The sequence below is a fragment of the Salmo salar genome, chromosome ssa06 (assembly GCF_905237065.1).
Source record: "Salmo salar chromosome ssa06, Ssal_v3.1, whole genome shotgun sequence".
Lineage (NCBI taxonomy): Eukaryota > Metazoa > Chordata > Actinopteri > Salmoniformes > Salmonidae > Salmo > Salmo salar.
In genome coordinates this window covers 56,661,225-56,689,025 of record NC_059447.1, presented here as the reverse complement: position 1 = coordinate 56,689,025, position 27,801 = coordinate 56,661,225, and the positions used below count along the sequence as shown (strand labels likewise).

The following is a 27,801-nucleotide window of genomic DNA, read 5'->3' as shown; positions in this document are numbered from 1 at the left end:
TAGCACTTGGTGGTCTATAGCAGCTTCCCACAAGTATGGGCTTTGGGCTGTATGTCACTGTTTATATAGTAATAATGCCATTTAGCAGACACTTTTATCCAAAGCGACTTACAGTCGTCACGTATGAGTGGCCCCAGGAATCGAAACCACAACCCTGAAGATGCAAGGGCCATGCTCTACCAACTGAGCCATATAGGACCACCAATTTCACACAGGCCACCTTCCCTTCGCCAGGCGGGCCGTTTGGGAAATTTTGGCCAAAATTAGAGTGTACCAGTTCTCCAGGCACCACTGGATGATGGACATCCACAAAATAATACATACAGTGCATTCAGAAAGTAATTAGACCCCTTGACTTTCTTCACATTTTGTTATGTTACAGCCTTACTTTAAAATGAATGAAATCGTTTCCCCCCCCCTCAATCTACACACAGTACCCCATAATGACAAAGCAAAAACAGGTTTAGACATTTCTGCAAATGTATAAAAAAAATAAATAAAAAATGCAATATCACATTACAGCCTCAACTCTTCTTGGTTATGACACTACAAGCTTGGCACACCTGTATTTGGAGAGTTTCTCCCATTCTTCTCTGCAGATCCTCTCAAGCTCTGTCAGGTTGGCTGGGAACATCACTGTACATCTATATCCAGATATGTTCGATCGAGTTCAAGTCCGGGCTCTGGCTGGGCCATTCAGAGACTTGTCTCGAAGCCCCTCCTGCATTGTCTTGGCTGTGTGCTTAGGGTCATTGTCCTATTGGAAGGTGAACCTTTGCCCCAGTCAGAGGTCCTGAGCGCTCTGGAGCATGTTTTCATCAAGGATCTCTCTGTACTTTGCTTCGTTCATCTTTCCCTCAGCCTGACTAGTGTCCCAGCCCCTGCCGCTGAAAAATATCCCCACAGCATGATGCTGCCACCACTATGCCTCAAGGTAGGGATGGTGCAAGGTTTCCTCCAGACATGACGCTTGGCATTCATTGCCAAAGAGTTCAATCTTGGTTTCATCAGACCAGAGAATCTTGTTTCTCATGGTCAGAGTCTTTAGGTGACTTTTAGCAAACTCCAAGAGGGCTGTCATGTGCCTTTTACTGAGGAGTGGCTTCCGTCTGGCCACTCTACCATAAAGGCCTGATTGGTGGAGTGCTGCAAAGATGATTGTCCTTCTGGAAGATTTTCCCATCGCCACAGAGGAACTCTGGAGCTCTGTCAGAGTGACAATTGGGTTCTTGGCCACCTCCCTGACCAAGACCCTTCTCCCCCGATTGCTCAGTTTGGCCAGGCGGCCAGCTCTAGGAAGAGTTTTGATGTTTCCAAACTTCTTCCATTTAAGAATGATAGAGGACACTGCTCCTGGGGACCTTCAATGCTGCAGAATTGTTTTTGTACCCTTCCCCAGATCTGTGCCTCGACACAATCCTGTCTTGGAGCTCTACGGACAATTCCTTCAACCTCATGGCTTGGTTTTTGCTCCGACATGCACTGTCAACTGTGGGACCTTATATAGACAGGTTTGTGCCTTTCCAAATCATGTCCAATCAATTGAATTTACCACAGGTGGACTAAAATCAAGTTGTAGAAACATCTGATGGATGATCAATGGAAACAGGATGCACCTGAGCTCAATTTCGAGTCTCATAGCAAAGGGTCTGAATACTTATGTTGAAAAGGTATTTGTTTTTTTAATAGATTTGCAAACATTTCTAAAAACCTGTTTTCGCTTTGTCATTATGATGTATTGTGTGTAGATTGATGAAAAAAATAATTTAAATCCATTTTAGAATAAGGCTATAATGTAACAAAATGTGGAAAAGGGAATGGTCTGAATACTTTCAGAATGCACTGTACCATACCAAATGTAAGATATAATACTAATTTCAGTGTCCCGGATTTGTGTTTACTATGTTACGTCTACCCCTGATGCAGGTTGTGCTGCACTGTTACTCTAATGAAACAGCTATCATTTATGATGCAATTCACAGTTGAGGGACACATAGATGAACTCACACAAATGCTGCTACTCCATCACAATATGATGTGGCCAATATTTAATCATTTACAAATAACCTGTTTTGGTTTGTGGGCAGATTATGTTTATGTTATGAATACAAACACCCAGCCAGCTAGCGTTGGGTGAACTGCTAATAATGATAAAGGGATCTGGTAATTACAATCATATTTTAAGCCTGTCATTGTTTTGGGGTAGGATTGCGTTATCCCTTTACAAAAGTTTTTTGGGACTGGCACTCGGCCAAACAAGTAATGAGTTGGAGCCAAATCTCTGTGTTGGCCAGCTTTAGCAAAGTGGCACCACAGACAATGCTGCACAATCATGCCCATAAGGAGGGTCTTTCATACTGGAGATATTTTGGAGGTAGACTTGGGCTGCGTCCCAAATAGCACCCAATTCCCTATATCACTTCTTTTGACAAGAGCCCTATGGGGGAAATAGGGTGACATTTGGGACGCACACTTGTGGTGTGGGTAGAGCACTGCTGATGCCGAAGCTGTGTTGCTAAGGTTATTTGCTGTGCTTTGGTAGAGCAGCCAAATCCTTCGGCACATCTTTGAAATACTATCACCACGGCTATTTGTTAAATCATTTATTGTTCCTTTCCTCTATTTGAAAGGTGGGTTGAAGTGTGTTTTGAGTTGCTTGCTCTCTCACAATCACAATAGTTTTCCACTCTTCAATTAATATGATTATATTAATATGATTATTAAGATGTAACACATTTCAAATGGAGAGAATCCCTGTTACACCTCAGCCTTGTGTCTTCTCAGCTGACTTTCATAATCAAAAACTTGATTTCTTTTACCACAGCGCCATCTAGAGAGTAAACAATGACAGAGCACCCTACCACAACCAGATTAAAATGCATATGGCCATCATCATCAACATGCATGGCCCAGTAAACTACACGTTATATATAGATCTTTGATGACATTTGATCAAGGCATATAAAAACATGAATCTCACTCAAATTAAATCATCACGTTTATTGCATAAGCAGTATTTTACCCCTGAAGTATTATGAATTGAATGTAGCCTACTACAAATTTGAATGAAGTCAAATATGTTTATCTATTTAAATTGCTATAATAAACATATGCAGAATGCTTAGAGACTACACCTAATCCTAAATCACTACTCCTCTCATGTTTATCAAGACAGACAGTCTAGAATGAATTGACCATTGCATTAAATGTATGAGACAGCATCAAATTCAGTGTTTCCTTAGATGTATTTTAGCAGCGGTGGCAAAGGTCACTTTTGGCTAATTCTGTGTTCTTACGCTCAGACATAACAAAATCAGTGGGAACCCCAATCGGGGGCCCTGGGTTTGTTCCCTAGGGTAACAAATGTACTTATAAATTGTATTGCATTAGTTAGTCTCCATAGGCCACAAGGACCATCAACTGCCAACCTTCGGCCCAGTAAACACTTAGAGCGCAGCAGCTTTCAAATTCACTTCATCCCCATTCCAACAAAACAACATGTTTTGCAAGCTGGAGCACAGGTGTTTACGTCCAAGGACGCATAGCACAGCCCACACAAAAAGGTCACCGCCAAGATGATTAGTGAAGAATGTGTCCTCTGCCGTGGAACATTTTCTCCCTGTGTCTGAATAACACGTTTTCACAATTGATGCCCTTCAGTAGCATAGCAGGGTGAGGAGGTCAGTGTGTGTGTGTGTGTGTGTGTGTGTGTGAGAGAGAGAAAGAAGTCAAACAATTGAGTTGAGTGTTGATTTTACATAGGAAGTAAACCACTAGAATTGTAGGCTGACTGTTCAATTAAAAACGGTTACATTGCAGTAGGCTATTTACCAAAGAGTGTAATAAAATACTGAATAAATACCCTCTCCATGTAAGATAGCCTACCTACTAGGGTATATTCAGCTTGCAGACTTGAAGACCTGTGTCTGGGGGGCAACAAAGACTCTGCCTAGTAATTATCAACCAGGTTTGAGGCCATATGTGTGAAATAACATTATGATGAAGAATACGTGATAACTGAGCAGTTTCAACAAAATTAGGTCCGTCTACATTAAACGCAAAATGAATGGTTCTGGCACCAACTATACAACAGCAGGTGGCAGTAAAAGCCAATAAATTGGGGCAGAAGAAAATACGCTATGGGCTATTATATTAGGTTTAACATGTAGCGTAGGGTACAACGTAATGCCCATTTAATTGCCAATATTTAGGATTTTAAGGGGTAGGCTACAGAAAACAGCAGTGGGGTGTGTGTTTTAACTGCAACGTTCAGCAGTTCATGCACCGGAATCTGTGTCACTTGACGTACTACTTTCTCAAACAAGGGAAAGTTAACTTTTTATTAAAACAGTACGTGGCAGGAAGAAATACATAACGTCAAATCCTAAACTGACTGCCTCTGAAAGTATGGTGAGTTGACCGACTGTATTCTGCTTTAATACATGTCTTGTTTTACATCTGTTTTCAAGGTATTTGGATTCATAAATACACTAGTTTGGCTACTAATCTTCCGTCGTTCTTAAGGCTCTCCACGGGAGCAACATATCACCCAAGGTACAAAATATCTTGAACATAGGATATGCACACCAAGTGTGCTATTTGTCTGTCGACAGCGTTGTGTTTTTTCCCCCCAATTAATTCTGCTTTCTATAGGTTACAGTAAAGTGTTTGCATAGACCTGGGTCTTATCTCATTAGCGATGTCAAGATCGGGTGAGCAGGAATGTGAGCATCCGAGTTGCTGCGTGTTACGTTCATAGGCCTTTAACCTATAACTAGCCCAATAATGTACTCTTAACGAGTGTAGGCGAGCCTACTGTTACTCCTTACGGTCTAAGGACTTTAATGTCATTGTCCCCCACGATGAAATCAGGAAGGGGACTGTGGATCTGTCTCCGTTCGTACGTTCGTTCATGCTGCGTTTCGACAAGGGACACATAGGGTGACGAGTGCTGGTAAAAACAAGCCAGCACCTTGGTATGCGTTGTTAAATTACACTGATTGGCCAGATGGTGGCGCCATAACAAGAGATTGAAAATGATAACTTGGGAAGATCACGGCCCTCACCCACTGACCCAAAGTCATCAAAGGCAGTACCTTGGTCCCTCTCTTCACAAGGAACAAATTTGCCTCAGGGTCCGCCATTTTGAATTTTGTGAAAAACACTGAATTAACCATTTGCACGAAACTTGAAATGTGGCATCTATGGAGAAAGGTCTCAACAGTGGAGCCTCCTCAGAGAAGGAAGGGGAGGACCATCTTCCTCAGTGAACTGCATAGATAAAACTGTACTAAATATAGTCACACGTCACCGAATAATTGATTAAAAAACATGTTTGCAATAAAGGTATAGAGTAGCCTCAACAGCTGTAGGGTAGCACCATGGTGTATTAGCCGGATGACAGCTAGTTTCTGTCCTCTGACTTCAATACAAAACCCAGGAGGCACATGGTTCTCACCCTCTTCCATAGACTTACACAGTAATTATGACAACTCCTGGAGGATGTCCTCCAACCTGTTAGAGCTCTTGCAGGATGAACTGACATGTCCACCCATTAAAAGGATCATAGAATAAATCTCATACTGAAAGCATATGCTACAGCTAGCTAGTGCTGCATTGCATAAAATTTGGTGAGTAGTTGACTCAAAGAGAGAGAAACACAATAGTTGAAGAAATTAATTTCTTCAAAAATGAAGGAGACGCAAGAGAGCTATATGTATTTTTATTTATTTTTTCATTTTCACTTACTGCGAATGCAGCTAGCTAGTTTAGCCTACTAAAAACATCCGGCTCAAACAGCGAGGGATGCTAGCTGGCTATAGCTTTACAACTCTGGAACTCTTCCAAGTCAAGGTCAGTTTTATTAGTTTATTGCCACCAGGGCCAACCGGTGTAACTGCTAAACTGCAGCAGGTTTACTAATGAGTTAGTTCTAGTAGCTATATTGACTATGACGTTGACTAATAATGGTGACAACGATTTAGGCTGTGTGTAGCAGTTAGCGGTTATGATATAAAAGGTTTGGCTTGTAAAGATGTTTTTCACCTGGTGAGACAGCTGATGTGTTGTGCACTGAAGTCCACAAGCTAAGGGAAAAGGTGAGAGGAGGAGAGCGCATAGATGCCATAAGGAATTATAGCTACAAACATAGCTGCAGGAAAATGTTTTGGAGTGAGGGTGCTGCAACAAAATGTTGCCCGCACTACAGACGGCTATGTCGGTCCGCTAATACAGGACTAGTAAAGTCCCAGTGCACTACATTTGTGAGAGAAAAGATATATATATATTTTTTAATACTGATTTTTCAGGGCGTGCTGCAGCACCCTCAGCATATGTAATGAAACAGGGATAAACATACGTGCATTTGTCCTGTCATTTGCAACTGTTGGACTAATGATTAGACCCTAGATCAGCTAGATGCAGGCAAGGCGGTATTGAATGTGTCACTGTCTGACACCTTGATTACTCACATTTCTGTCGACCTGTGCACCTACGTTCTAAACTTTTCATAGGCTAGGTTGTTAGAACCTCATGATGGGTATTGGGAAAATTTGAGTATCATGTTGTAGCCTAAACTTCTTGATGTTACATTGAGTTGGGTGAATGGAATATGAATGACAGTCATCCAATATGCTGTAATAGAAATAAGGCCATGCTCATAAAAAAATAAATAGTCCTCCCTCATCTTAAATGGTGCTGACCGCCACTGCTCTCAACACAATATTTTCCAGGACCCAGTTTCTCGAAAGCGATAGAACTTAGCCTTATGGATGTTTTAACGATGCATCTTTTCTACAGCAGGCAAAGATGTAACGTGTTTCCCAAAACACCACGCAGAGAGAACAGTCACTAAGTGCGTCGGAGCATTTTTTGATATTGGTAGAATAGAAGGCAGTGCTGCTCTCAGGTCAGCTTTATCATTTCAAATCTTACCTTATCATTAGAATTATTTCACAATACTGACGACCAGGGGCGAAAATCTGATATCAACTTTGGAGGGGACAATTACATGAAATTTTCTCAAGAGCAATTCCTGAGGGGGACACCAAAAGTAGTGCTGTAACACATAGCCTACATTGTAATATGGTAAATGTATATTGAGGAACCAAAGAAATAAGGTGTTTGCCGTACTCCTAACTACCGGTACCCAAAACTACACAACTAATCACAACAGCAATACCATTGCCTTTAACAAATCTTAGTTCAGTCACCAGTTTAAGTTGAGAGTGGGGGTATCCATGGCATTTTCCAATTATGTTCCTATTTTACAAGTCAAAAAAATTGAGAACCTTTCATAATGTTGCCAAACAAAGACTCAACAAACTTACCTGAGACTCCCTGTCTCTGCCAGTCTGTCCCTGCATATCTGTACCCAACTCTGCTGTCTGTGTGCCATCTGTTGCCTGCACTGCCTAATGACATCATTGTGAAACATTTCCATTAGAATTTAATTTCTTTCTTATGAACATTTTATCAACTAGTCTTTGAGATATTAGGTTACTAGGGTTCTTACTATGCGTTTTGGTGTATTGAAAAATACTCTGATGTCCGTCTTTTATTTTTCTGCCATTTTTCTACCTGGCTGGCTGGCTGGCTACACACACAGTGTGTAGGTTATTTACAGTAGGAGATGGGCTTCTATCATCTTCAATCATTCTATTTGGGCTTCGATCTAAAAGGTAGCTAGCAAATGTGAAACGGATTAAAATGACAAGAGTTGACAGCTGTATGAGTTCACCATTTACACAACATACGATGCCACATAAATGGAATAGGTACTAGCTAGCTTAATAGTTAATATTTGCGCACTAGCTCTGCATATTCAGCTAGTGTGTGTGCGCGATTGACTGGATTAACCTCACGTCAGTTACGTGCATTGAGTGCCTTTCAGACAGTAGATACGACCTCTCTGTTACCTAGCAAGCTAAGGAACTGGCAGTGGATCAAACCATTGTGAGGCAAAGGGTGGGGGGGTCGCAATCTTTTGAAACTTAAAAACGCGCTATTAAGTGTCTATAATCAGCACAATTGCTTTCATTGCGTATTATTAATATTATTTAAATTACATAGTTATGTTTCAGTGATATATTGGGGGGGACAAATCATATTGTTCCCAGGATTGGGGGGGGTCGTGTGTCCCCCATCCCCCCCGGGATTTCCGCCCCGGCTGACGACGGATCAGCTCCTAGAGAGAAATTACCACCCATGGCTACAAATATTGAGGTGGCTTATTCTAATGCTTACCCAATAAAAATGCACAAAATCACAGATTCGCCACATTGCGCACACGTCATAAAATATATTGAGACAAATGACAGACAGTACTCTAAAAGTAGCAAAATAGAACGATTTATTGAACATGAAATGTATTTCAATATGATTGAAATAGACCCATAGCATACTGTATTTCAAATCAAATATAAAAAAATAAATAATAATTTCACCTTTATTTAACCAGGCTAGTTGAGAACAAGTTCTCATTTACAACTGCGACCTGGCCAAGATAAAGCAAAGCGACACAAACAGAGTTAGACATAGAATAAACAAACATACAGTCAATAACACATGCGCCGAATACAACAGTGAAATGCAACAGTGAAATGCTTACTTACAAGCCCTTAACCAACAATACCTAAAAAAAAGAGATAAGAAAAACAAACAATTAAGGAGCAGCAGTGAATAACAATAGCGGGGCTATATACAGGGGGTATCGATTCAGAGTTAATGTGTCAATGTGCGGGGGCACCGATGTTAGGTAATTATGTACATGCGGGGGCACCCATGTCAAGGTAATTATGTACATGCAGGAAGAGTTATTAGAGTGGCTATGCATAGATAATAACAGAGTAGCAGCAAGGGGGGTGCAAATAGTCTGTGTAGCCATTTGATTAGCTGTTTAGCTGTCTTATGGATTGGGGGTAGAAGCTGTTTAGAAGCCTCTTGGACCTTGACTTGGCGCTCCGGTACCGCTTGCCCTGCGGTAGCAGAGAGAACAGTCTATGACTAGAGTGGCTGGAGTCTGACAATTTTTAGGGCCTTCCTCTGACACCGCCTAGTATAAAGGTCCTGGATGGCAGGAAGCTTGTCCCCGGTGATGTACTGGGCCGTACTCACTACCCTCTGTAGTGCCTTGCGGTCGGAGGCCGAGAAGTTGCCATACCAGGCAGTGATGCAACCCGTCAGGGTGCTCTCGATGGTGCAGCTGTAAAACCTTTTGAGGATCTGGGGACCCATGCCAAATCTTTGCAGTCTCCTGAGGGGGAATAGGTTTTGTCGTGCCCTCTTCACGACTGTCTTGATGTGCTTGGACCATGTTAGTTTGTTGGTGATGTGGACACCAAGGAACTTGAAGCTGTCAACCTGCTCCACTGCAGCCCCGTCAATGAGAATGAGGGCGTGCTCGGTCCTCCTTTTCCTGTAGTCCACAATCATCTCCTTTGTCTTGATCACGTTGAGGGAGAGGTTGTTGTCCTTGCACCACACGGTCACGTCTCTGACCTAATCCCTATAGGCTGTCTCATCATTGTCAGTGACCAGGCCTACCACTGTTGTGTCATCAGCATACTTAATGATGGTGTTGGAGTTATGCCTGGCCGAGCAGTCATGATTGAAAAGGGAGTACAGGAGGGGACTGAGTACGGACCCCTGAGGGGCCCCCGTGTTGAGGATCAGCGTGGCGGATGTGTTGTTACCTACCCTTACCACCTGGGGGTGGCCTGTCAGGAAGTCTAGGATCCAGTTGCAGAGGGAGGTGTTTAGTCCCAGGATCCTTAGCTTAGTGATGAGCTTTGAGGGTACTATGGTGTTGAATGCTGAGCTGTAGTCAATGAATAGCATTCACATAGGTGTTCCTTTTGTGCAGGTGGGAAAGGGCAGTGTGGAGTGCAATAGAGATTGCATAATCTGTGGATCTGTTGGTGCGGTATGCAAATTGGAGTGGGTCTAGGGTTTCTGGGAAAATGCTGTTGATGTGAGCCATGACCAGCCTTTCAAAGCACTTCATGGATACAGACGTGAGTGCTACGGGTCGATAGTCATTTAGGCAGGTTACCTTAGTGTTCCTGGGCACAGGGACCATGGTGGTCTGCTTGAAACATGTTGGTGTTAGACAGACAGACAAGGAGAGATTGAAAATGTCAGTGAAGACTCTTGCCAGTTGGTCAGCGCATGCTTGGAGTACACGTCCTGGTAATCAGTCTGGCCCAGCGGCCTTGTGAATGTTGACCTGTTTAAAAGGTCTTACCCACATCAGCTGCGGAGAGTGTGATCACACAGTCATCTGGACCAGCTGATGCTCTCATGCAGGTTTCAGTGTTACTTGCCTCGAAGCGAGCATATAAGTTATATAGCTCGTCTGGTAGGCTCGTGTCACTGGGCAATTCTCGGTTGTGCTTCCCTTTGTAGTCTATAATAGTTTGCCACATCCAACGAGCGTCGGAGCCGGTGTAGTACGATTTGATCTTACTCCTGTATTGATGCTTTGCCTGTTTGATGGTTCGTCGGAGGGCATAGTGGGATTTCTTATAAGCTTCCGGGTTAGAGTCCCGCTCCTTGAATGCGGCAGCTCTACCCTTTAGCTCGGTGCGGATGTTGCCAGTAATCCATGGCTTCTGGTTGGGGTATGTTCGTACAGTCACTGTGGGGACGACGTCCTCAATGCACTTATTGATAAAGCCAGGGACTGATGTGGTGTACTCCTCAATGCCGTCGGAAGAATCCTGGAACATATTACAGTCTGTGCTAGCAACAGTCCTGTAGTTTTGCATCTGCTTCATCTGACCACTTTTTTATAGACCGAGTCACTGGTGCTTCCTGCTTACATTTTAGCTTGTAAGCAGGAATCAGGAGGATAGAATTATGGTCAGATTTGCCAAATGGAGGGTGAGGGAGAGCTTTGTATGCGTCTCTGTGTGTGGAATAAAGGTGGTCTGGAATTTTTTTCTCTCTGGTTTCACATGTAACATGCTGATAGAAATTTGGTAAAACTGATTTAAGTTTCCCTGGATTGAAGTCCCCAGCCACTAGGAGCGCCGCCTCTGGATGAGTGTTTTCCTGTTTGCTTATGGCAGAATACAGGTCATTGAGTGTGGTTTTAGTGCCAACTTCGTTCTGTGGTGGTATGTAGACAGCTACGAAAAATACAGATAAACTCTCTAGGTAGATAGTGTGGTCTACAGCTTATCATGATATACTCTACCTCAGGCGAGCAAAACTTTGAGACTTCCTTAGATATCGTGCACCAGCTGTTGTTTACATAAATGCAAAGGCCCCTGCCCCGTGTCTTTCCAGAGGCTGCTGTTCTGTCTTGTCGATAGTGTATAACCCACCAGCAATATGTTCTTCATGTCGTCGTTCAGCCACGACTCGGTGAAACATAAGATATTACAGTTTTTAATGTCCCATTGGTAGGATATAGAGTTGATGTCGGAAGTTCACATACACTTAGGTTGGAGTCATAAAAAATAATTTTTCAACCACTCCACAAATGTCTTGTTAACAAAATATAGTTTTGGCAAGTCGGTTAGGACATCTACTTTGTGCATGACACAAGTCATTTTTTCAACAATTGTTTACAGACAGATTATTTCACTGTATCACAATTCCAGTGGGTCAGAAGTTTACATATACTAAGTTGACTGTGCCTTTAAACAGCTTGTAAAATTCCAGAAAATGATGTCATGGCTTTAGAAGCTTCTGATAGGCTAGTTGACATCATTTGAGTCAATTGGAGGTGTACCTGTGGATGTATTTCAAGGCCTACCTTTAAACTCACTGCCTCTTTGCTTGACATCATGGGAAAATCAAAAGAAATCAGCCAAGACCTCATAAAAAAAATTGTAGACCTCCACAAGTCTGGTTCATCCTTGGGAGCAATTTCCAAATGCCTGAAGGTACCACTCATCTGCACAAACAATAGTATGCAAGTATAGACAACATGGGACCACGCAGCTGTCATACTGCTCAGGAAGGAGATGCGTTCTGTCTCTTAGAGATGAACGACTTTGGTGTGAAAAGTGCAAATCAATCCCAGAACAACAGCAAAGGACCTTGTGAAGATGCTGGAGGAAACAGGTACAAAAGTATCTATATCCACAGTAAAACGAGTCCTATAGCGACATAACCTGAAAGGCCGCTCAGCAAGGAAGAAGCCATTGCTCCAAAACCTCCATAAAAAAGCCAGACTACGGTTTGCAACTGCACATGGGGACAAAGATCGTACTTTTTGGAGGAATGTCCTTTGGTCTGATGAAACAAAAATAGAACTGTTTGGTCATAATGACCATCGTTGTGTTTGGAGGAAAAAGGGGGAGGCTTGCATGCCGAAGAACACCATCCCAACTGTGAAGCACAGGGGTGGCAGGATCATGTTGTGGGGGTGCTTTGCTGCAGGAGGGACTGGTACACTTCACAAAATAGATGGCATCATGAGGTAGGAAAATTATGTGGATATATTGAAGCAACATCTCAAGACATCAGTCAGGAAGTTAAAGCTTGGTCGCAAATGGGTCTTCCAAATGGATAATGACATTTACATTACATTTACATTTAAGTCATTTAGCAGACGCTCTTATCCAGAGCGACTTACAAATTGGTGCATTCACCTTATGATATCCAGTGGAACAACCACTTTACAATAGTGCATCTAAATCTTTTAAGGGGGGGTTAGAAGGATTACTTTATCCTATCCTAGGTATTCCTTAAAGAGGTGGGGTTTCAGGTGTCTCCGGAAGGTGGTGATTGACTCCGCTGTCCTGGCGTCGTGAGGGAGCTTGTTCCACCCTTGGGGTGCCAGAACAGCGAACAGTTTTGACTGGGCTGAGCGGGAACTGTGCTTCCTCAGAGGTAGGGGGGCCAGCAGGCCAGAGGTGGATGAACGCAGTGCCCTTGTTTGGGTGTAGGGCCTGATCAGAGCATGAAGGTATGGAGGTGCCGTTCCCTTCACAGCTCCGTAGGCAATCACCATGGTCTTGTAGCGGATGCAAGCTTCAACTGGAAGCCAGTTGAAGCTTCCAAAATGGCTGAAGGACAACAAAGTCAAGGTAATGGAGTGGCCATCACAAAGCCCTGACCTCAATCCTATAGAAAATGTGTGGGCAGAACTGAAAAAGTGTGTGCGAGCAAGGAGGCCTACAAACCTGACTCAGTTACACCAGCTCTGTCAGGAGGAATGGGCCAAAATTCACCCAACTTATTGTGGGAAGCTTGTGGAAGGCTACCCGAAACGTTTGACCTAAGTTAAACAATTTAAAGGCAATGCTACCAAATACTAATTGAGTGTATGTAAACTTTTGACCCACTGGGAATGTGATGAAATAAATATAAGATTAACTAAATAATTCTCTCTACTATTATTCTGACGTTTCACATTCTTAAAATAAAGTGGTGATCCTAACTGACCTAAGACAAGGAATTTTTACTAGGATTAAATGTCAGGAATTGTGAAAAACAGTTTAAATGTATTTGGGTAAGGTGTATGTAAACTTCCGACTTCAACTGTACGTGCTTTCAGTTCGTCCCATTTATTTTCCAGCGTTTGAACGTTAGCTAGCAGAATGGAAGGCAAGGGCAGATTAGCCACTCGTCGCCTGACCCTCGCAAGGCACCCGGATCTTTTGCCTCCAATCTCAGTTTCCTTCTCCAGCGAATCACGGGGATCGGGACCTGGTGTCTGCAGTATATCCCTCGCGTCCGACTCATTGAAGAAGAACTCCTCATCCAATTTGAGGTGAGGAATCCCAGTTCTGATGTCAAGAAGCTCTTTTCGGTCATAAGAGATGGTAGAAGCAACATTATGTACAAAACAAGTTACGACCAATGCGGGGGGGGACGGGGGACGGGGGGGGTAGCATGATTGGTTGAGAGCCGATAATACAGCAGCTCGACCCTCCGCGCCGGAGGGTAGGACTCCAAAAGTATTGGTGAGCTCCAAAGGTTACCATTTTTGAAACTATACAATGTTAAAGTGCAGACTGTCAGCTTTAATTTGAGGGTATTTTCATTCATATCGGGTGAACCGTTTACTAATTATAACACTTTGTACATAGGCCCCCCATTTTAGGAGACCAAAAGTATTGGGACAAATTCACTTACAGTATCAGACAAAAACGTTTGGACACCTACTCATTCAAAAGTTTTTCTTTATTTTTACTATTTTCTACATTGTAGAATTATAGTTAAGACAAACTATGAAATAACATACATGGATTCACGTAGTAACCAAAAAACAAATCAAAATATATTTGAGATTCTTCAAAGTAGCCACCCTTTGCCTTGATGACAGCTTTGCACACCCTTTGGCATTCTCTCAACCAGCTTCATGAGGAATTATTTTCCAACAATCTTGAAGGAGTTCCCACATATGCTGAGTATTTATTGACTGCTTTTCCTTCACTCTGCAGTCCAACTCATCCCAATTGGGTTGAGGTCGGGTGATTGTGAAGGCCAGGTCATCTGATCCAGCACTCCCATCATTCTCCTTGGTCAAATGTGTATTAAAAGTAGTAGAAAGTTAAATATTTGGTCCCATATTCCTAGCACGTAATAACTACATCAAACTTGTGACTCTAGAAATGTGTTGGATGCATTTTGTTTGTTCTGGTTGTGTTTCAGATTATTTTGTGTCCAATAGAAATGAATGGTAGGCTAAATAATATTGTGTCATTTTGGATTCACTTTTATTGTAAATAAGAACAGAATCCACATTCATATAGAAGTGTTTAGAAACATTCTATTCTTATTTACAATAAAAGTTACTTTAATACACAAGTGAATTTGGCCCAATACTTTTAGTACTCTAAAATGGGGGGACTATGTAAAAAAAAAAAAAACTTTAAAAAACAAGAGGCGCTGTAATTTCTAAACAGTTCACCCCATATGGATGAAAACAGCCTCAAATTAAAGCTGACCGTTTGCAGTTTAACGTCCTATATTGTATCATTTAAAACCCAAAGTGCTGGAGTTCAGAGCCAAAACTAAAAAATGTGTCACTGTCTCAATACTTTGAGCTCATTGTATATTTTAATGCATTTATTTCGTTTTTCATTTGAAGCATCTTTTTATACGTTGTTTGTTTCTATCAATTGCAAAGACATTGGCTGGCAACATTGTATGTGTAGTCAACTTTGTTCTGAAGTTATCAGTGGTCACAGAGAGACGATAAACCATATAAAGTGACGAAGGGCAAAAAAAAAAGCATCTAACGACGCACTTAGCTGTTCTACATTTAAGTGCAACGTAAATAACGATGGTTTTGGAAACCAGCTCGGAGACATACCGATGCTCCTACGAAGGTTCTAATGATGAACTTAGCCTAAAGATGCTTTTGGGAAACTGGACCCAGACTACTACCTAATGTTCAGAGGTAGACTGGCTCTGGCAGCCAAAACAGCCAAATACGCTATTTAAATATGAATCGAATCTCAATTGCGAAATGGTTCTAGAAACATAAAGCCATTTACTTTCATATCACCTGAAATCATTTCAAAATATATACTTACTGTACACTGTTATAGTCAGCCTTATCACAGTTGCAGCCAACAGTATTTGTCAGTTACAACACGTTTCTGGTGGCCTTCTGTTACACACAGGTGTGCAGAGCATGCTAGATAGTTAATTAGCCCAGGTGGTTGCTTTCTGTAACATGGAGATATGGCTGTGTGGGAACACTAAGCCCACCTCTTTTAAAAAGGTGTGTAGTAATTTAAGCTTTTTGGGGGGGAAATTATTTCTAGCTGATATGAAAGATACATGTTTGGAAACATAAGGAACGTCCCACAATCAATGCGTGTTCAAGATACCTTCATCAATAGGGGCTAAAGGTAGTTAGCGTCTATGAATGGGGTAAGCTATAACACACATAGCAATATAAATGACAGGTAATGTCTTCTGCCCATAAGAGATTGCATTATGCCTGAATACACGCCTTGGCTTCTCTTTTGATCTCATTTAAAGTTTCCCCGTAAATAAATGTGCATTAATTGTCATTGTCAAACCAAAATGTCCTTGCATAATCAAGCGCACTACAGCTACTCAAAACATGTATTCATCACCTGAAATATTTGGGTTGTCTTGATCACTTGGTTGTACAAGTGTTTATTTGTGGTGATCCAATCCAGGGGATTTGGGGGTGATTTAAGTAGTTAGATGAGCAGGAGAGAGTGACAGAGAGGTGCTTCAGAGAGGTTTGATAATTATGTGCTTTAAAAGCGTGCAGTCATCAGGGCCTCTCTCTACTCTGTGACAAAGCTGGAAGTTGCTTGTTCAGAGCCAGGGTTACAATCACTGTTTTGGTTCGAACAAAAGTCCCCTGATTGTGTTTGTGGCAGGTTAGATACTAACAAACCATGTTACAAACATTATAGACCATCAGGGCCTAAAATTAACACCTGCCATATGCGGGTAGATTTTGTCATTGGCGGGTAAAGGGTGCTGAATAGTCAATCTGGAATCTGCATTGGCTGTGCCGAATTGACGGGGATTTGGCCTCTGCAGAAGTCAGGGCATTCATACTAATTGTGCTTCGCGGAGCAGCGCAGAGCTGTAAAGTAGACCTGTTGTGAAGGAAGTTGTCAAGGACGTGTGTTTGTGTTTATACAGGACCTCCCGCCCCCGCCTACCAATCATGTCAATTATGGAGCTATATGGACCCATCCGCATTGTTACAACATTTGGGAGGCGCACAATGATACAGTACCGAGCACAATTTGGTCTCCGGAGGCTCTACGATCGCGTCACAACCTCCATACGGAGACAAAGCCAATATCTGAAAATGTGGTTAAAGATGTCTACTTCGCCAGCCACGTCGGCGGGTGGTCAGGGCTCCACAGTGCGAGCATTTCACTCGCATTTGTGAATAAAATTTAAAAAAGTCAAGTATGATCACATTTATAGTAAAATAAATGCTGCAGTAGCTGTTTAAAAAGTATTTATGCCGTTTTGTTTTATAGCTGGTAAATTAATCGCACAAATTATATCTAGCCTATTCCACCTCATGCTGGAACACTGCCTGGCTGGGGGCTGTGCTCACGTGAAGATAATTCATTCATGGTTCATTTTTAGAGGCGCTGCACACAGGCATAAACATTGGTCTAATTTACTTGACTTTGCCCATGTGTTTCATGGCAATTTACATACTTTTGTTCTCAAGCTAGGTTGTTTTTCTATGTTTGAGTTTCAACTGTTAGTGAAGAGAAGACAACGCTTCTACACTGAACAAAAATATAAACGCAACATGTACAATGTTGTATACAAATTTGTTTACATCCCTGTTAGTGAGCATTTCTCCTTTGCCAAGATATTCTATCCACTTGACAGATGTGGCATATCAAGAATATGATTACACAGCAGGATTATTACACAGGTGCACCTTGTGCTGGGGGACAATAAAAGGCCACTCTAAAATGTGCAGTTTTGTCACACAACACAATGCCACAGATGTCTCAAATGTTGAGGGAGTGTGCCATTGGCATGCTGACTGCAGGAATGTCTACCAGAGCTATTCCCAGATAATGTAATATTCATTTCTCTACCATGCCTGGCAACAGCTCAGTCGCGAAGTGGTAGGCCACACAAGCTCACAGAATGGGACTGCCGAGTGCTTAAGTGCGTAGCGTGTAAAAATCGTCTGTCTATTGCAACACTCACTACCAAGTTCCAAACTGCCTCTGGAAGCAACGTCAGCACAATAACTGTTCATTGGGATCTTTGTGAAATAGTTTTCCATAGCTGAGCAGCTGCACAGAAGCCTAAGGTCACCATGTGCAATGCCAAGTGTCACCTGGAGTGGTGTAAACCTCGCCGCAATTGGACTCAAACAGTGGAAACGCGTTCTCTGGAGTGATGAATCACACTTCACCATCTAGCAGTCCGATGGACGAATTTGGATTTGTCGGATGCCAGGAGAACGCTACCTACCCCAATGCATAGTGCCAACTGTAAAGTTTGGTGGAGGAGTAATAATGGTCTGGGTGTCACGTCCTGACCAGTATAGGGAATATTTGTTATTGTAGTTTGGTCAGGACGTGGCAGGGGGTGTTTGTTTTATGTGGTTCGGGGTTTGTTGGGATTTGTTCTTAGGTAAGAGGGGTGTTTGTTTTATGTGTTCCGGGGTTTTCGGGTATTGTTCTGGTTTTGTATTTCTATGATTTTCTAGGTTGTGTATTTCTTTGTTGGCCTGGTATGGCTGGTACCTGGCCTGGTACATCGTTGTTGCTGATTGGGAGTCATACTTAGGTAGCCCTTTTTTCACCTGTGGTTTGTGGGAAGTTGTTTTTTGCACTGCTGTGTTTAGCCTGCAATACTGTGCGTTCGGTCGTTTTCTTGTTTTGTTATTTAAGTGTTCAAAAAAAGTTTAATATGAGCACTCAACCCGCTGCGCCTTGGTCTACTACATACGACGACCGTTACACTTGGGTTGTTTTTCATGGTTCGGGCTAGGCCCCTTAGTTCCAGTGAAGGGAAATCTTAACGCTACAGCATACAATGACATTGTAAATGATTCTATGCTTCCAACTTTATGGCAAGAGTTTGGGGAAGGCCCTTTCCTGTTTCAGCATGACAATAACCCTGTGCACAAAGCGAGGTCCATACACAAATGGTTTGTCGAGATCGGTGTGGAAGAATTTGACTGGCCTGCACAGAGCTCTGACCTCAACCCCATCAAACACCTTTGGGATGAATTGGAACGCCGACTGCAAGCCAGGCCTAATTGCCCAACATCAGTGCCCGACCTCACTAAGGCTTGTGGTTGAATGGAAGCAAGTCCCCACAGCAATGTTCCAACATCTAGTGGAAAGCCTTCCCAGAAGAGTGTTATAGCAGAAAAGGGGGGACAAACTCCATATTAATGCCCATTATTTTGGAATGAGGTGTTCAATGATCAGGTGTCCACATACTTTTGGTCATGTAGTTTATTTTTGTTCATCCATCCATGATAAATATTATATGATAAGCTATATGAAGACTTTACTAATGATCTGAATAGGGGCTAGGTAATTGGACAAAACTTAGATAATCACATCCGGGGGGCTCCCGAGTGGCGCAGCGGCCTAAGGCACTGCATCTCAGTGCTAGAGGCATCACCATAGACCCTGGTTCGATTGCAGGCTGTATCACAACCGTCCGTGATTGGGAGTCCCGTAGGGCGGCGCACAATTGGCCCAGCGTCGTTAAGGTCTGGCTGGGGTAGGCCGTCAATGCAAATAAGAATTTGTTCTAAACTGACTTGCCTAGTTAAATAAATACAATTAAAATAATCTGCATCAATGGCGCAAATGTTTCTCCTTTCATTCTTGTCCACTAATCCAGCCTGACTCCTCCCATCATCCTCCTCTGGAATTTGCATTCTGGAATCTCCTCCCCTGCTGGGAGAAAAGGATGAAACCGGAGCTGCTGTTTTGAATGAAGGATTTGGAGAAAGACAGAATATCCTCCCTTTCCTTTATTGTAATGAGCTACTTGCCAGGTGGTGCTTGTGTATTTGAGTTGAACCACACACGTACCAGTCCTGAAGACTGGCTCCATTTCAAGATGAGGCCTGACTTTCCGATACAAACTCCTTGGCTTATGGTCATACTGTATGATTTACCTCAATTTAATTATTGATCAATTGTTGATTAGCCTCATGAAACCGACTGACCGCTACGCTCCCATTGCCTTTCAGTTTGTGTAACTTGAATGTGCAGCTCGTGAGGTCAGGTTAGTTGAGCGAGGCAAGCCGTGGATAGCTTTAAGAAAAATCATGATGTTATGGTTTACTTCTGTAATGCAGAGCTGCTCTGTCAGGCGGTTGAAGACCAGCAGGGTGAACACTGAGTAAATGAGAATACAATATGGAATCTGTTGGAGAGAACACTGAGGTGGTGATAAACGCATTTGCATGCACCGGCTGGGGCCCATGTCTTTACTGCAGGTTATGGGGTCAGGCTCGTATTTAGTTAACCGTGATGATCCTGTTAAAGAACTGAATGGACCACCATCCTAGCGAGTGTGCCTCTCGAGTCTATACCTCTATCCTCCTCCCCTCTCCTCTCCCTCTGTTCAAATCAAATGTATTTTATATAGCCCTTCGTACATCAGCTGATATCTCAAAGTGCTGTACAGAAACCCAGCCTAAAACCCCAAACAGCAAGCAAAGCATGTGAAAGAAGCACAGTGGCTAGGAAAAACTCCCTAGGAAAAACTCCCTAGAAAGGCCAAAAACCTAGGAAGAAACCTAGAGAGGAACCAGGCTATGAGGGGTGGCCAGTCCTCTTCTGGCTGTGCAGGGTGGATATTATAACAGAACATGGTCAAGATGTTAAAATGTTAAAATGTTCATAAATGACCAGCATGGTCAAATAATAATAATCATAGTAGTTGTCGAGGGTGTTCCCCTCTACCCAACATGTGAACTGTGATTAATGGACTTCTTGGGCTCAATGACTCCGGGAAACCATAATTGGGTCAAGCCAGGCCTGGAGCAATAGAGAGCAGCCCCAGATTGAGAAGGAGAAAGAAGTGATGGCTGCTAGGGGTTGGGAGTGAATAACGTTTGGGAGCTTTGCAATGCTACAGCTCACCACCAGCCCAGTACCAAACATGCTCATGTCTCGGTCTCCCCCCCATCCCTTTCTATGTCCACTGTGCCTAGGCATCTGCAGGCTCTGCCCTCAAGGTCCACGCAGTGCGTTTTGGGCCGGGACAGGAGCTGCTGTGCTCCCTGCTGGCATTCGTGGAGGAGAGAAACCTCAAAGCGCCATTCATCATCACCTGCGTGGGCAGCGTAACCAAGGCAACACTCCGGCTGGCAAACGCCACTGCAGGGAATACCAATGAGGTACTTGGCAGAGATGTTGGCTGGCAACCATCCGTCATGCTTCTGGTGAAGTGTCTAAATTGTTGTTTTAAATGAAAAGACAATGTTGCATCCCAAATGGCACCCTATACACTTCATAGTCCACTACTTTTGAGCAGGCCTCAGATGGCTCTGGTCTAAAGTAGTGCACTATATAGGGAATAGGCTACCATTTGGGACGTTGCCAAGTCTTGTAAGTGCCTCCACAGAATTCACAGGGGTTTGGGTTGGGACTGAGTGGGATTGGGAGGACATCTGGCAAGACGTCAAAGGACATGATGAAAGGGCCTTTGAGCACTGTTGTACACACAGCAAATCTCTCATAAATGGGTACGTGTTGTGTTATAGTACGACAATATACTACAGTAATACTACACTACAGTCTCCCTTGGGAAAGAGTTCCTCTGAGCTCATTTGGACTACCTGCTTAAAGTGGAACTGACAGTGTTTAAGCAACCAAAATCTTATTAAAATCTGTTCATACAGTATACACCGCCAGGAAGAATGACATGTTTTTTTAAATCAGACAAAAGAGCACTTACATATGGTCATTTTAACGTTTTAATGTTTGGGTAGGACGTATAGTAAGGCATTTGTGAACATTCTGTGGCAACAGAGTGGGAACACGACTGTGCGTTTGGACAAGTACATACTGCAGTAAATAAAACCTAATAAAAACATGTCTAGACCAGGGCTGGAGTCTACGCAGACCGGTGCGCCATAGCCAATCATAGCTACAGTAGGCCTGTATGCAAATAAGCAATTTGCCATAGGGCCCTACCATCATTCACTTTGAACTGGACTGTGTTTACAGGCAGTAGCAACAGCACGGCTTTAGACCATTTAGAACACCAAAAGCCACCTGAATGGATTTCTGCAAATATGTAAAATATGTACCACAGGAGTCCTCTGACATTTGTGAACGTCACAGTCCTATTCATTAAACAACCATGAAAAGGTAGGCTTCTCCCTCAGTTGCCTATGCACATCAACAACTAATGCTAGCCAGAGCGAGATGAGCTAAAATCTAACGAGGGAACATTAGATAAACCCTCTCAAACTTTTTCAGCCTGTTGGCCATCAAAATTGCACTGATAAACAACGGGGAATAGTAGCCTGCTCGTCCTTATGCTGCTTGCCTGCCAATGCATTCTTGTACCAACCCACGTTTTGACAACTGAATGGGAACTTGCCTGCCTGCCCATTTGATCGATGCCAAATAACTAAGATACGCTAACTGTGGATAAGTAGCTCAAATTCAGCATATCTTTCTAATGTTAGCTAGCAAAGCGATTTACATTTTTCTAGCTAACCAAATGACACCTGCATCTCTAACTAGCCACCGAAAAACGATCTTCCCAGCAGCTAGCTAGAGTTGGTCTCCGTGTTTTTAGCATTCTAAATAAATAGCTAGCTACGTAAATGGATACGCTAGCCCAGGTGTGTCAAACTCAAATCGGCGCACGGGCCATATTGAAAAAACACAAGGAATTCACGGGCCAGACATAGCCTAGTTGTCTTTACAAAAATTGCAACTGCGACCCAAAATGGCCATTGTTTTATTTGATCAAATATTGCCTTTGTCTAATGTCCGCGTACATATGATGTATATAGCATTTTAACAAAAGATACATCATTTGTGCAGAATATGCTGCAGCCTTAATCAAGAAGTATTTAATAACTCCAAATAACAAAGACAGGTTGTTGTAACATTTCAACTTAATGCATTGTAATTAGAGGTCGACCGATTAATCGGAATGGCCGATTAATTAGGGCCGATTTCAAGTTCTCATAACAATCGGCAATCGGCATTTTTGGCCACCGATTTGCCAATTTTTATTTATTTTAAGAAATAAAAATGTTTTACACCTTTATTTAACTAGGCAAGTCAGATTAAGAACACATTCTTATTTTCAATGACGGCCTAGGAATGGGGGTTAACTGCCTTGTTCAAGGGGGATTCAGGGATTCGTTTTTGCAACCTTCCGGTTACTAGTCCAACACTCTAACCACCTGCCTTACATTGCACTCCACAAGGAGCCTGCATGGCAGGCTGACTACCTGTTACGCGAGGGCAGCAAGAAGCCAAGGTAAGTTGCTAGCTAGCATTAAACTTATCTTATAAAAACTATCAATCTTAACATAATCACTCGTTAACTACACATGGTTGATGATATTACTAGTTTATCTAACGTGTCCTGCGTTGCATATAATCGATGCGGTGCCTGTTAATTTGTCATCGAATCACAGCCTACTTCGACAAACGGGTGATGATTTAACAAGCGCATTTGCGAAAAAAGCACTGTCGTTGCACCAATGTACCTAACCATAAACATCAATGCCTTTCTTTAAAATCAATACATTTTAGCAGATGCTCTTATCCAGAGCGACTTACAGTATTGAATGCATATATTTCATACATTTTTTTTCCTGTACTGGTCCCCCGTGGGAATCAAACCCACAACCCTGGCGTTGCAAACACCATGCTCTACCAACTGAGCCACACGGGATATATTTTTAAACCTGCATATTTAGTTAATATTGCCTGCTAACATGAAATTGTGTCACTTCTCTTGCGTTCATTGCATGCAGAGTCAGGGTATATGCAACAATTTGGGCCGCCTGGCTCGTTGCGAACTAATTTGCCAGAATTTCACGTAATTATGACATAACATTGAAGGTTGTGCAATGTAACAGGAATATTTAGACTTAGGGATGCCACCCGTTAGATAAAATATGGAACGGTTCCGTATTTCACTGAAAGAAAAAACATTTTGTTTTCGAGATGATAGTTTCCGGATTCGACCATATTAATGACCTAAGGCTCGTATTTCTGTGTGTTTATTATATTATAATTAAGTCTATGATTTGATAGAGCAGTCTGACTGAGCGGTGGTAGGCACCAGCAGGCTCGTAAGCATTCATTCAAACAGCACTTTCGCGCGTTTTGCCAGCAGCTTTTCACAATGCTTCAAGCATTGCGCTGTTTATGACTTCATGCCTATCAACTCTCAAGATTAGGCTGGTGTAACCGATGTGAAATGGCTAGCTAGTTAGCGGAGTGCGCGCTAATAGTGTTTCATACGTCACTCGCTCTGAGACTTGGAGTAGTTGTTCCCCTTGCTCTGCATGGGTAACGCTGCTTCGAGGGTGGCTGTTGTCGATGTGTTCCTGGTTTGAGCCCAGGTAGGAGCGAGGAGAGGGACGGAAGCTATACTGTTACACTGGCAATACTAAAGTGCCTATAAGAACATCCAATAGTCAAAGGTATATGAAATACAAATCTAATATAGAGAAATAGTCCTATAATTCCTATAATAACTACAACCTAAAACTTCTTACCTGGGAATATTGAAGACTCATGTTAAAAGGAACCACCAGCTTTCATATGTTCCCATGTTCTGAGCAAGGCACTTAAACGTTAGCTTTCTTACATGGCACATAGTGCACTTTTACTTTCTTCTCCAACACTTTGTTTTTTCATTATTTAAACCAAATTGAACATGTTTCATTATTTATTTGAGGCTAAATAGATTTCATTGATGTATTATATTAAGTTAAAATAAGTGTTCATTCAGTATTGTTGTAATTGTCATTATTACAAATAAAATAAAAAACATCGTCCGATTAATCAGTATCGGCTTTCTTTGGTCCTCCAATAATTGTAATGAAACAACAGGGCGCAGGTCTCGAACCCTCGATCTTCTAGCCCGAAGTACAGCGCTATCGACTGTGCCCCAAAAGCATGCGAGCGATATCCGCGCTTATAAACCCAGGGTCGTTACAGTATTTTTCCTTTTTTTTGCACTGCATGGATCACCTGTGTGGTGGAACGCAGCGTTACTTTATGGGGCACACAACATTTATTGTAGTTGAGTAGCCAGCCTAGGCTACTTCTCAAATGTTGCTGTAATCGGCCTACATGTTTCTCCTTTGCATGTTGTTTTGTTTCGTGTTTTGGTTATTAATTGTCAAGCTTTAAAAACCCAAGCCAGACTGCAACATTTTTAGTAGCCTAGCTAGGACCGTGGCATGTCTGTACACTTTCCATCCGCTGCGATGTGTAAAAGGGACAAATGAAAGCCGCGCAATTGAAGTTGAATTCACCGATAACTCATTTATACTTGCTTGTGTCCTATTCGGTCGGAGGTCCTTGTGTTTGACACATGTGCGTTAGCCTATTAGCCACGACTTACTAGTGATCATTGCATGTGCTAGTTTGATTGTATTGACATTACCTGCCTTAGTTAGTCGTCCGTTTTTGTCTCAAATATTGAGTAATTGAAACTGAAACAGTGCATCCTGAATGGGTGGAGGCAGCAAACAGTGTACCAGACCAGCTGTGATTTACAACCTGATAGCAATATTTATATTGGACTAGCAAGAAATGTATTGGTGAACTATATTAATCATGCATTGAACTGCATCCAACACTGTATGTCACGGCATTTTGAGTCAAATAACCTATTTTTAAAATCTCTTAAAGTTGGCATACACAGCATACATATTCTGATTGTCTGTTTGTTTCATATCTGCAAAGTAGTCAAAACGCTGTCAGTTCCACTTTAAAAAAGTTTTTAAACGTAATGCTGTACTACCAAGGTTATTATAGTTGTTTTTATTTGTTTTTAGATGTTTATTTTGAATTCAGTTTACTTTCGGATTTAATAGTTTTAGTTATAGCTGTATAAAAATATTTATTTTGTTTTTATGATTTTGTTTATGTTTGGGAAAGAAAGCATGTGTGGGAGGCTAGGAGCCATTTGCATTGTATAGTTTTTGGGGATGTCACTTCAGGTCATAAGTTAGGTTAGTCCTCATTCCATGGCCCTTTTGATTAGCTGAGGTGATTTGGTCAAGTGTGAAACGCTCAGGTCTCCCGAGTGGCACAGTGGTCTAAGGCACTGTATCGCAGTGCTAGAGGTGTCACTACAGACCCGGGTTCGATCCCAGGCTGTGTCGCAGCCGGCTATGAACGGGAGACCCATGAGGCGACGCACAATTGGGCCAGCATCGTCCGGGTTAGGGGAGGGTTTGCCCAGCCGGGATGTCCTTGTCCCATCGCTGACTTTGGTTGCCAGGTGTATGGTGTTTCCTCTGACACATTGGTGCGGCTGGCTTCCGGGTTAAGCGGGCAGTGTGTCAAGAAGCAGTGTGGCTTGGCAGGGCTGTTTCGGAGGACGCATGGCTCTCGACCGTCGCCTCTCCCGAGGAATGTATAAACATTTCTAAAAACCTGTTTTCGTTTTGTCATTATGGGGTATTGTGTGTATATTTGTCAAATAAATTAATAATTAATCAATTTTATAATAAGGCTGTAACATTACAAAATGTGGAAAAAGTCAAGGGGTCTGAATACTTTCCGAAGGCACTGTAATAACCTTGTGTTACCACCCTAAATTGTATTTTCCTCCAACCTGTTTCCAGGTGATCCATCTTGACGAGCGCTTTGAGATCGTGTCGCTGGTGGGCACGCTGAACAAGGAAGCTCACCTCCATATCTGCCTGGCCGACAAGGAGGGGAAGACGTTGGGAGGACATGTACTGGGGGACCTGGAGGTGTTCACCACGGCTGAGGTGGTCATTGGTGAGGCCTCTGATCTGCTGTTTGACAGACAGATGGACCATCGCACAGGCTTCCCTGAGCTGGTCATCCAACCCCGCTCTGAAAAGAACTAGGCGAAGGAGTAGGACTTTATTCTCCTACGCTCACCTCCATATTTATTTGGACAGTGAAGCATTTTTTTTTTCTCTCTCTCTATAATCCAGGATTTGGGATTTAAGATCAAATGTTTCCTATGAGGCGACAGTACAGAATGTCACCTTTTCTGTTTTACTGTTAAGATATGAAAACACTTCATGTATCTAGTCATAAGTATTTGGACAAATTCACTTATAGGGTATTGAAATGTTCTAAAGTTTATTATTTGGTCCTATATTCCTAGTACACAATGATTACATCAATCTGGTGACCCTACAAACTTGATGGATGCATTTGCAGTTGGTTTTGGTTGCGTTTTGCCCAATAGGAACTGAATGATGAATGATGTCTGGAGTAATTGTCTTTCTAAGTGAACAGATAAGATGTTTCTCAACACTTCTAAGTGAATCCTGTTAATGCCACGATTAAGAAAAATCATGAGAGAATCAGGAATAATGACGATCGAGAAGGTTACAGAGGCTACAACAAAACATGCTAACCTCTCACCATTACCAATAGCAGGTTAGCATTTTCATTTATTAAACTTCTGTAGCGCTTTTCATAGAATCTCAAAGTGCTTCAAGTAATATGAAACATTTGATCTCAAATCCAAAATGCTGGAGTATAGAGCCCCCCCACCCCAAAAAAATGCTTCACTGACTAAATACATATGGAAGGGAGTGTGTGGATGTCTAATATAAATTATCTTCTGCTCTAGCAGTTTAATATAAATCAATTGTAATGAGATTTAATGAATTCTGTTTGACTACAATGGCAGTGTTACACTTTATACCAGATATTTGGAGACAGCTTTGTCTTTGTCGTTTTCTACACTGTTATTACGCTTTTGTAATGTAACATACTACGTTCACCAAGACCAGCCTTAATACAGTACATCTCCCTAATCTAACCCACTTCTTGGTCACTTTCTTAAGCTTAGTGTTCTTATTCTCCCCCACACATACAGCCACCAGTGAACAGTGGTCTTCACCAGAGCAGGCTTTGGAGAGCGCTGACAATACCATAAGGATGTTTGTAGCATATGTCAACAGCTGACGGCACAGCCAACTGGAGAGAGCACTCTTCCATTTTGTTGTCTCTTCCAGTTTCCACATGTAGACGTTGGGTTTGGCTCTTTTGTTCACTGGGAGGTTGAAAAAATTGATAGGAAAACAGCCATTTCACAGTAATTAAATATATACTATTTTCTTCCACCTTTCCTCTGCTAAATTGAACTGACGATCCCCAAATACAGCCTCCGTAGAGC

The 27,801-nt window shown here is 42.4% G+C and overlaps 1 protein-coding gene across 1 annotated transcript; it reads left to right on the top strand.

The window, feature by feature from the left end:
- Positions 1 to 4,108: 4,108 nt before the first annotated feature.
- On the top strand, positions 4,109 to 27,444 carry LOC106607680 (bifunctional protein GlmU). Its single transcript, XM_014204883.2, has 3 exons — positions 4,109 to 4,410; positions 20,630 to 20,815; positions 26,261 to 27,444. Exons 1-3 carry the CDS (start codon positions 4,408 to 4,410, stop codon positions 26,510 to 26,512), a joined length of 441 nt encoding a protein of 146 aa, XP_014060358.1. The 5' UTR covers positions 4,109 to 4,407; the 3' UTR covers positions 26,513 to 27,444.
- Positions 27,445 to 27,801: the final 357 nt, after the last annotated feature.